The sequence below is a fragment of the Cebus imitator genome, unplaced genomic scaffold (genome assembly GCF_001604975.1).
Source record: "Cebus imitator isolate Cc_AM_T3 unplaced genomic scaffold, Cebus_imitator-1.0 Scaffold124, whole genome shotgun sequence".
Taxonomy (NCBI): Eukaryota; Metazoa; Chordata; class Mammalia; order Primates; family Cebidae; genus Cebus; species Cebus imitator.
This window is the reverse complement of record NW_016107439.1, coordinates 4,041,093-4,051,486: the sequence shown is the minus strand read 5'-3', so window position 1 is coordinate 4,051,486 and position 10,394 is coordinate 4,041,093. Positions and strand designations below refer to the sequence as shown.

General features: G+C 41.6%; 1 protein-coding gene and 1 pseudogene across 1 annotated transcript in view; one reads left to right on the top strand and one right to left on the bottom strand.

Moving 5' to 3' along the window:
* The window catches only part of CWH43 (cell wall biogenesis 43 C-terminal homolog), a 62,034-nt gene that overhangs the window by 23,628 nt on the left and 28,012 nt on the right, over positions 1–10,394 (top strand). The window contains exons 9-11 of the mRNA XM_017540286.2: positions 2,675–2,754; positions 7,205–7,310; positions 8,695–8,830. Of these exons, the coding sequence (XP_017395775.1) occupies positions 2,675–2,754; positions 7,205–7,310; positions 8,695–8,830 (322 nt within the window). The remainder of the gene's footprint in view (positions 1–2,674; positions 2,755–7,204; positions 7,311–8,694; positions 8,831–10,394) is intronic.
* Positions 1,438–2,619, bottom strand: LOC108312383 (annotated as a pseudogene).

Genomic DNA, 10,394 nt, shown 5'->3' with positions numbered 1-10,394 from the left:
TTTGGATAAGAACCATAATTCTGGCTGGGCATGGTGACTCACACATGTAATCCCAGCACTTTGGGAGGCTGAGACAGGCAGATCACCTGAGGTTGGGAGTTCAAGATCAGCCTGACCAACATGGAGAAGCCCCCATCTCTATTAAAAACACAAAATTAACTAAGTGTTGTGGTGCATGCCTGTAATTCCAGCTACTTGGGAGACTGAGGCAGGAAAATTGCTTGAACTTGGGAGGGTGGAGGTTGTGGTGAGCCGAAATTGTGCCACTGTACACCAGCCTGGGTGACAGAGCGAAACTCCGTCTAAAAAGAAAAAAAAAAACCCATAATCTTTTAATTCACTTATCCAATTGAAGCATTTGAAATAGTTTATTTACAGAGTTATTTAGTCATTTTTGTGTGATTAAAAAAGACAATTTTTTTAGAGCAATTTTAGGTTCATAGCAAAATTTTATGGAAAGTACAGAGATTTTTCCATATGCCTTTTGCCCCCACATACATGCAGCCACCCCCACTATCAAAATTACTCACCAGAATAATAGATTAGTTATAAGCAATGAACCTACATCCGTATGTTATTATCACCCAAAGGCCATAGTTTACATGAGGGTTCACTTTTAGTTTTGTACATATTATGGGTTTTGACAAATGTATAATTACATGAATCCCTCATTGTAGTATCATGCAGAATATTTCTCTGCCCTAAACATCCCCTGTATCCCACCGAATCGTCTTTTCCTCCTCCAAACCCCTGGCAATCACTAATATTTTTACTGTTTTCATTGTTTTGCCTTTTCCAGAATGTCAATTTTTGTCTTTTAACTTCAGAGTTTAATCTATTTTTACCATGATTTCTGAATGTATTTTTATTTAATTTGATCATCTTTTCGTTTTCATTTTCTACTTTTTCTAGGTATATTTTTTCCCTTTTCTTCTTGATTTTTTTTTTTGCATTGATTAGGGTTTTTCTTCCCCCTTATGCCCCTCCTTCCCACTCCTCTTTCTAGTTTGGAAATTATACTTTCAATATTTATTCAATAGTAGTTGGTTGTTTTTCTCTCAGCACATTGAAGATATTATTCTCCTGTCTTCTGCTGTTGAGAAGTCAGCTGTCAGTGTAATTGTTGTTCCTTTGAAGATAATCTGTCTTCAAAGAAACTTGTTTTCTTGTATGTTTTATGACTTATTTTTACTTTGAGCTCATGGTCCTGGGAACATTTTTAGGGAAAATTCTTGAAACCTGGGTTTAAAGAGTGGTTGATGTACACAGGTCACACATGAAAATTAACTCAAGAACTACACATTTCCCCTTTACACAAAATTACTGGCAGTAAATTCAATAATTTTATAAACCTTGTTATTTAAAAAAAATGTGTCTTTTTTTTGTTTGTTTTGTTTTTGTTTTTGTGCTGGTATTTATTCCCTTACCTGTGGGTGGTTCACGTACACAGCACACACAGACTCGGGCACTGTGGGAGAGGGCAGAACTACTGGCTTCTGAGGGGAGGATCTTGGCCTCATGGTGTAAGAAGGGAGAGGGGTGGTTTCTCTCTCCTACCCTCACTAGGGCCTGGGGGACCCAGGAGCCAATTCCACCCTTTCCACCTCTCACCAAGGATAAGCTACCTTGGTGACGTTTGGTTCCAGCCGTTATAGTAAGTGGAGAAGGGACTGGCCTGGTCCCAACCATTACAAGGTGAAGACAGAAATAGTAAATGAAGGCACAGTTTGGATGAGGCCACAAGAGAGGCCAGATGACACCATCAGAAGCATGTACAGGGGAGGGGCAGTTACTAGGCTTCTGGGCTGTTTAGTTCCTGGCTTGGCAGGAAGGGTAGGGAAGATGGATGGGCCTCATTGTTTGGCATTGATGATATCCATGAATTTGAGCTTGAGGGAACACTACCCACGAGGAAGCCATCCACATCAGGCTGGCTGGCCAGCTCCTTGCAGGTTGCCTGGTCACAGAGCCTCCATAAATGATATGGGTGCTCTGAGCCATCGCATCAGAGACATTGGACTTAAGCCATCCTCGAGCTTCTCGTGTACTTCCTGGGCTTGCTGGGGTGTTGCAGTCTTGCCAGTACCAATGGCCCACACAGGCTCATAGGCTAGGATGACCTTGCTCTAGTCCTTCACATTATCTGTGATGACCTTTGTCTGCTCGAAAACAACCTTCTTAATGATGCCAGCTTCCTTTTCATCTAGCTTCTCCCCAGTGCAGGCAATTGCTCAGAGTCCCTCTGCCAGAGCATGGGCCACTTTCTGCCCAGTCAGCTCATCTGACTCCCCAAAGGCATGCCTTCTCTCTCAGTGCCCCAGGACCACCCATGTGGCTCTGCAGTCTTTGATCATGCCAGGGCTGACCTCCCCAGAAAAGGCTCCATTAGTCACTTTGTAGCAGTTCTACGAAGCCACAGCAATCTTGGGATCTACCTTCTGCTGGGCGAAGTTGATATAGGCAGTGGGGGGAGTGCAAACCACCTTGGTGTCTGCCGGCACCTTGGCTGAATTCAGAGTGTGGATAAGCTCTCCAAGACTCTTCAGCTTCCAGCTCCCTACCCACAAAGAACTTCCTGGAGGGCACCATGGTACTGGAGCCAAAGCACTGAAGGTCAGTGTCAGCAAATTTAGATTTTTTTTTTTTAAAACAATTATTTCTTTTTTCTATTTAGTTCTGTGGCTGCTTGTTGGTGTGGGGTTGCTGGGATTAGGACTACGGCATAAAGCCTATGAGAGAAAACTGGGCAAAGTGGTAAGTAATTAAAAACCTTGAAACAGAATTTTATATGGTATATATATGTACATATTATATTTGTATACTTTACCATTCTTATTGAACCTGGATCTGATGACTTCAGAGCCCTGGACCCCATCTCCTTAACCCTTATGTCCCCAGCTGATAAGATAATGGAATTATTTTGTGAAAAATTGGGTTCTTGGAATAGGATAGGCCCATATACTAGAGGCAAATTTTTGATGATTTTGCTTTATGGGGTTATTTTTGCCATTGATGATTTAACATCTCTAAACTATGTGTATTAGCTTGTTCTTGCACTGCCATAAAGAAATACTTGAGACTGGGTAATTTAAAAAGAAGAGTTTTAATTATCTCATGGGTCTACAGGTGTACAGGAAGCATGGCAACATCTGCTCAGCTTCTGGGGAGGCCTCAGGAAACTTGCAATCATGGTGGAAGGCAAACAGGGAGCTGGTCATCTTACATGGAGGAGCAGGAACAAAAGAGAGAGGGGGAAGGTGCTACACACTTTAAAACAACCAGATCTCATGAGAACTCACTCATTCACTAATACGACAGCGCCCAGGGGCGTGTTTTATCATTTATGTATTTTGTAGAGAACAGTACCGGAGGATGGTGCTAAACCATTCATGAGAATTCTACCCCCTTTATCTGGTCACCTCCAGGCCCCACCTCCAACACTGGGGATTACAGTTCAACATGAGATTTGGTAGGGACACAGATCCAAACCGTATCACTATAAAATAAACAAGTATTTTATATTGGGTTTTCTGTACTTCCTGGTAGATATTGCTGAAGATAGCAATGTGAGATTCTTTAGGAAAACTCTTACAGATAATTCTTGATTTTGCACATTATGGGTAGCTATTGCCTTGACAGGTAGTGAAACTTTTCTTGTGTCTTTCTTTTCTCTTTTGCTATCTGCAGTTTTAAATGTTTTAATATTCTTTTCTAGAACAGTGGGCAGAAATAAGAATAAGTTATTGAATGCTGTGCTTTCTATCTGATCTGATAAAAAGTCTAGTATGTTTCATAATGCAGTCAGAGTTATAGTTTTGGTTAAAATAGAAATTGTTGAGCGTTGACTTTGAATTGTAGCAATCTGTACTACCAGGAACATTTTTCATTTTGAATAAAAAGCTACACTGAGAACATAGACCATGTTTCTCTTCTTCATCTTAGTACTTCCAGTACCTTACAGAGTGCTTGGCAGGTATTCAGAACTAAGTAACTATTTCTTAATAACTAGATAACAGTAGACCATCGTTACATGTTTCTTCTTATGCCCTTTAATTGTCAGTCATTATTTTGCAACATAATGTCCATCAGAAGAGGATACCTAAAGCCAGCCAGGAATTCTTTTTGGAAGGAGTAATTTGAATTGGATATAATACCTGTTCTTTTGCTCATTTGCTCATTCATTCATTTGGCTAATGATTACTGAATGTTTCTTTACTACCTGGTGCCAGGGATACAGATATAAACAGTTGGACAAGAACCTGCCCTGTCACAGTTTGCATTCTAGTAGGGGAGGATGACACTATTCAGAGAACGAATAAATAAATGGTCTCATTTTAGATCAGGCTGCCGTGAAGGAAACAGGATAGTAGAATGGAGGGTAACTGGGTCTGGAGGGGTTACAGAAGGCTGTCTGAGGAGGTGACATTTGAGATGAAGTTTGCCAGTTGAGAAAAAGCCAGTTGTGAGGGCTGGGATGTCAGCAGAAGGGACACACATAAAGGACTGAGGGAGAACCACACTCGGTGTGTTTGAGAGACATCAGGGTAACTAGCATGGCTGAAGCTTGGTGAAGAGTAGTAGAAGATGATGTGAAGAGGCTGGGGAGGGCCATACCAGGGCCTCATAGGACACAGTGAGAAGCGCTGGTTTTATTTTTTATTTTCATTTTATTATTATTATTACTTTTAATGTCAATAGTTTTTTTTTTTTTTTTTTGCTCTGTCACCCAGGCTAGAGTGCAATGGCATGATCTCGGCTCACTGCAACCTCTGCCACCTGGGGTCAAGTGATTCTCTTGCCTCAGCCTCCAGAGCAGCTGAGATTACAGGTGCTCACTACCATGGCCAGCTAATTTTTATATTTTTAGTAGAGGTGAGATTTCACCATGTTGGGCAGGCTGGTCTTGAACTCCTGAACTCAAGTGATCCTCCCGCCTTGGCTTCCCAAAGTGCTGGGATTACAGATGTGAGCCACTGTGCCTGGCCATTGTCAATAGTTTTTGGGCAGGTGGTTTTTGGTTACATGGATAAGTTCTTTAGAGAACTTAGAGATGATTGCTGAGATTTTAGTGCACCCGTCACCCAAGTGGTGTACACTGTATCCAGTATATAGTCTTTTTTTGATTACATTTTTTTTCAATAGGTTTTTGGGAAACAGGGAGTGTTTGGTTACATGAATAGGTTATTTAGTGGTGATTTCTGAGATTCTGGTGTACCCACCACCCGAGCAGTGTAACTGTACCCAATTTGTAGTCTGTTATTCCTCACTCCCTCCCACCCTTTCCCCCAGTCTCCAAGCTTTATTGTATCATTCTTGTGCCTTTGCATCCTCACAGCTTAGCTCCCACTTATGACTGAGAACATATGATGTTTGGTTTTTTATTCCTGAGTCACTTCACTTGGAATAATGGTCTTCCAATTCCATCCAGGTTGTAAATGCCATTATTTCATTCCTTTTTAGGTCTGAATAGTATTCCATAACACACACACACACACACACACACACACACACACACACACACAATCATATTTTCTTTATCCACTTATTGATTGATGAGCATTTGGGCTGGTTCCATATTTTTGCAATTTCAAATTGTGCTGCTGTAAACGTGCATGTGCAAGTATCTTTTTCGTATAGTGGCTTCTTTTTCTCTGGGTAGAATTCCAGGAGTGGGATTGCTGGATCAAATTGCAGATCTACTTTTAGTTCTTTAAGGAATCTCCATGCTGTGGGATGAAGGGTGGTGGTACTTCCTGGGAAGAATGAAGGAATAACAGGTTTTGGAGTGATGACATCCAGAATTAATTACAGATGAACAGATGTAAGAAAAAGGGCAGCATGATAAGTATAATATTCCTCTTGAAACCTCTTTTGATGGTTCTGTTTTCTTTACATTCATTATACTGAGTAACACTTTTTGTATAAAGATGAAACCCCAGCTCACTGCTTTCAGAACACACACACTGACCTGTTTATGTAAAGCGGTGGCCCTCGTCCGAACCTGAACTTGTGTGGTCCAGTTTGAGATTTTGTTGTTGTTATGGCCGTGGCTTTGTTTTCATCCAGCCACCCTCTTTCACAGGAGAGCCCTGTTATAGATCAGTAGGTATTCATTTGATTTTTTTTCTGTTTTTTACCATTTTAAAAATTATTTAAAATTTTTTGTGGGTACTAAGTAGGTATATATATTTTTAGGGTACACAGAATGTTTTGATACGGGCATGCAATGTGAAATAGGCACATCATGGAGAATGGGGCATCCATCTCCTCAAGCATGTAACCTTTGGGTTATACACAATTCAATTACATTCTTTATTTTTAAATATACAATTAAGTTATTATTGACTATAGTCACCTTATTGTGCTATCAAATAGTAGGTCTATTTTTTTGGACCCATTAACCATTTCCACCTCCCTTCCCAAGTCCCCCACTACCCCAGTAGGTAATTATTTGAGATGGATATTTAGGGTTGGACAGTGCATTCTCTAACTCGCTCATGATCCAAGAAAGGACCTTGTAAAGGGGGCTGTGCTCCAGGACCTTGACTTTTCCAGTACAGCAGGGATGTAACATTGTTCATAACTAGGTTAGAATAGGCTGACTGCTTCATCAATATGTTGAAGGCCCCTGTTTATCCCTCTGTGTGATTTATCTCCCATGCAAAAGTAGCCACTATCCCGAGTATTGTGATTTTTTTTTTTGCACTTACATGCATTTCTTTCTATTGTTACTACATGTGACAGATCTGTAACTGTTTTTTTTTCTAAATGACATCTGATATATTTTGCAACATGCTTTTTTAAAAATTAAAATCATCTTTGTGAGAGTCTTCCTTGTGGAAATGTATAGCCCTAATTCATTTATTAGGGCTGTGTAGTGTTCCATGCCACATATGTAGCACCATTTGTTTATTCATTTTCCTGTTGATAGCCAGGCTGTTACTAATTTTAATATTATTATACACACTCACTTTTCAAATGTCCCTCCTAACTTCCAAGCCTAAGCTAGAAGTTCACAGAAGACTAATTTGAGAATACCATATAGCAAATATCTCCTTATTTTCATGGATTAAATGTTGGAAAATGTCTAAGGAAATGTCTTTGCTGAAATAAGAATTTTAGTGGAGAGGAGTGGAGAAAAGCGGGTCACTGAACCTGCCATTGTTCACAGTCATCCTAAATTATCATTAAAACAATTCCTCAGGCACCAGCCAAAGAGGTCTCTGCTGCCATCTGGCCTTTCAGGTTTGGATATGACAATGAAGGGTGGTCTAGTCTAGAAAGATCAGCTCGCCTGCTCAATGAAACAGGTAAGTCTTCCTGGAATTAGTTCCAGGTTTTGAGAAACTATGATTGTTATTTTTATTTTCAGCTGGGTCAAAAGCCATAGCTTAATACAGGTATTAAATTAATTAAATTTATGACCAGCAGGATGATCATAAACTCATCTCAAAAACTCTTTACTTTGGTAGGCAGCTGCAGGGGGCCTGAGCTTCTGTAACACATCTGTCTTTGTCCGAGAGCAATGAACTCCGTGGATTCTGAGCGACTCCTCATACTGAGCATCAGCAGGGGATTCGTGTTGTGTGGTTGTTCTTAGGAATGCTCCTGCTGGTAGCTCCTGTCACCTGGGAACCCACTGTTAGGGACCAGAAAACTGTTGGATCAGAAGGCAGAATGAGTCAGAGGGAGGTTGATTTGTGAAGCAAATTGCTTTAAACAGACTGAGGCCAATTTTATTTGTTTCGTGCTCTGGGATGCTCATTTTGTATGAAGTGTCTTTGAAATATGACAGTGTTTTTGGTTCTTAGACCAACGACGGGACTTCTGGTTATTCTCAATGATAAGCATGCCTCCTGAGATTTTCCAAGTGTCTGTATGGACATAATACCACTAAGAAATTTCTTTGGCCCTTGGCCCTTATTTAATCCTGATTACAGGCTTCCAAGCACATCTGGCCAAGATCCAAAGAAGCCAATAAACATTCTGGGTCAGTACCATGGAGCTGTCTATCCTAGAATAAGATGCTATTGTGCACCATTCTCTTGTGTCTGAACATAAATTAGATATTTGAGAAAGGCATTAAGATTATTTGAAATTTTGGGAATGATGTTGAGCACACTTGCCGGGCACGGTGGCTCAAGCCTGTAATCCCAGCACTTTGGGAGGCCGAGGCGGGTGGATCACGAGGTCAAGAGATCGAGACCATCCTGGTCAACATGGTGAAACCCCGCCTCTACCAAAAATACAAAACATTAGCTGGGCATGGTGGTGCGTGCCTGTAATCCCAGCTACTCAGGAGGCTGAGGCAGGAGAATTGCCTGAACCCAGGAGGCGGAGGTTGCGGTGAGCCGAGATTGCGCCATTGCACTCCAGCCTGGGTAACATGAGTGAAACTCCGTCTTAAAAAAAAAAAAAAAAAAAAAAGAAAAAAAGAAAATTTTGAAGAGTCAGGCTTTTATCCTTCTCAGTACTTCCTGGAGGTGTTTTATGCTTTAATGACATTCTAAACATGAAGACATTCCTTTAGAACTCAGATCTGAGCCACTTCCCTCTAGTGACTCATTAAAAATTACCTTGTTTTTGGGATTATCAGTAAAGAAAAGAAGGTTAAGGGTCAAGAATAAAGTGCTGCCAATTGTTTTTGCCTTGCTGTGATTCATCACTATATGCTGCTTTTTTTTTCCTGAGCAGGCGCAGATTTCATAACAATTTTGGAGAGTGATGCTTCTAAGCCCTATATGGGGAACAATGACTTAACCATGTGGCTAGGAGAGAAGTTGGGTTTCTATACAGATTTTGGTCCAAGCACAAGGGATCACACTTGGGGGTGAGTATACTTTGGGAATTAATCCTGAACATAGCCCTGAAAGGCTAGGCCGCATAGGCTTGGAGCGGAAAGCTGATACTGTCATATCTTTGTCTGGTGAATGTGCCCCAGTGATGCTTTTTGGGGGAAGAGGAGGTGCCAGAGAGATGCACATTCTATAGTTTTTCAAATGGTTTTTCTGTGGCTGGATATTTCTAGTTCTTTACCATTATAAACCAATCAACCTAGGACCTGAGGTCACAGCGCCAAGCATGTCTGGCCTGGATACTGTCATCATGTAGCTTACCTTCCAGTGTAAGACAGAAAATCAACATGTACACAAAAAGATAAATAAGGTACTTCACAATCATGAGAGGTGCTATGTAGAAAAGAAACCACTGAGGGAGAGTACCTGGGTGGGCAGTGGCCATGGGGAGGCTACTATAGGCAGGGTGTCAGGAAAGTCTCTGTGAAGATGTCATGGTGAGCGGGACGCAGAACCAGCATTGGAAAGAGCTGAGGGAAAAGTCAGGGTGAAGACTGAGGCGGGATCCCTCTTGATGTGCCTGAAGCATGGGGGTGCCAAAGAGCAACTGGTGAGGAAGGAAGTCAAGGGTGGGTACCTGATTATAGAGGACTCCATTTTATCCAGTTGTGATGGGAAGCCACTGGAGGATTTTAAACAGGGTAGTGATCTGGGAAAACAGATTCTAGGGACAAGAGTGGGAGCCAGGAGTCAGCGATGATAGGTGGAGTAGCCCAGAGGAGAGACGGCAGTGGGAACAGTGGAGATGGTGAGAAGAGGACAGACTCAGGAACTATTTTAGAATAGAGCCAAGATAACTTACGATGGTTTAGATGTCAGGGGAGGGGAAGGAAGGATCAAGGGCAATGTCTAGGTTTTTGATCTGAATACTCACTAAGAGATGATGCCCTTTAACAGAATGGGAACCATCAGGAGAGCCGTAGGTTTGTGCTAAGTGTGAGATACCCCACGACAGTCAAGTCATGTCCAGCAGGCAGTTGGGTATGTCCTGGAGGGCTGAGTAGGACAGGCCAGGATGGAGATGTACCATCAGGTATCATCATATAGGGATAGACTTGTCTCAGAGGCTGTGTGAAGGTGACAGAGCATGTGTCTACCTAGGGAAGAGAAGCCTGCTAAGGTCTGAGCTCTGTGGCTTAGAATGAGGCAGGGTGCCTTTTCATGTGCCTATAGGACAGTGTTTCATTTCTAATTTTGTAAGTTGTTATTCTGTGTCCTAGCTGGCAAGATTGTCCCTTCCCATATGTGTTGATTAATATTAGAATTGTTTATGCAAATGTGTTGTCAGAGTAACTGGAAATACAATGAGTTTTGTGTATTACTAATGCTGTCCTTTTCATGTATCCATAGCACTTATTAAAATAGAGTTGATGGCGTTTCCTTAGTGACACAGTGAGACATGCTAACTAGCAGATGCAATGATCTGACAAGTGGTCTGCCATATGAGTCTCTGCCACATTGCTCTGAATGTCCCTTGGTGGGATGAGTGTAGTGGGACACATCCCTTTTTGATGCATTTGCTTAGTCCCGTGCCTGGTA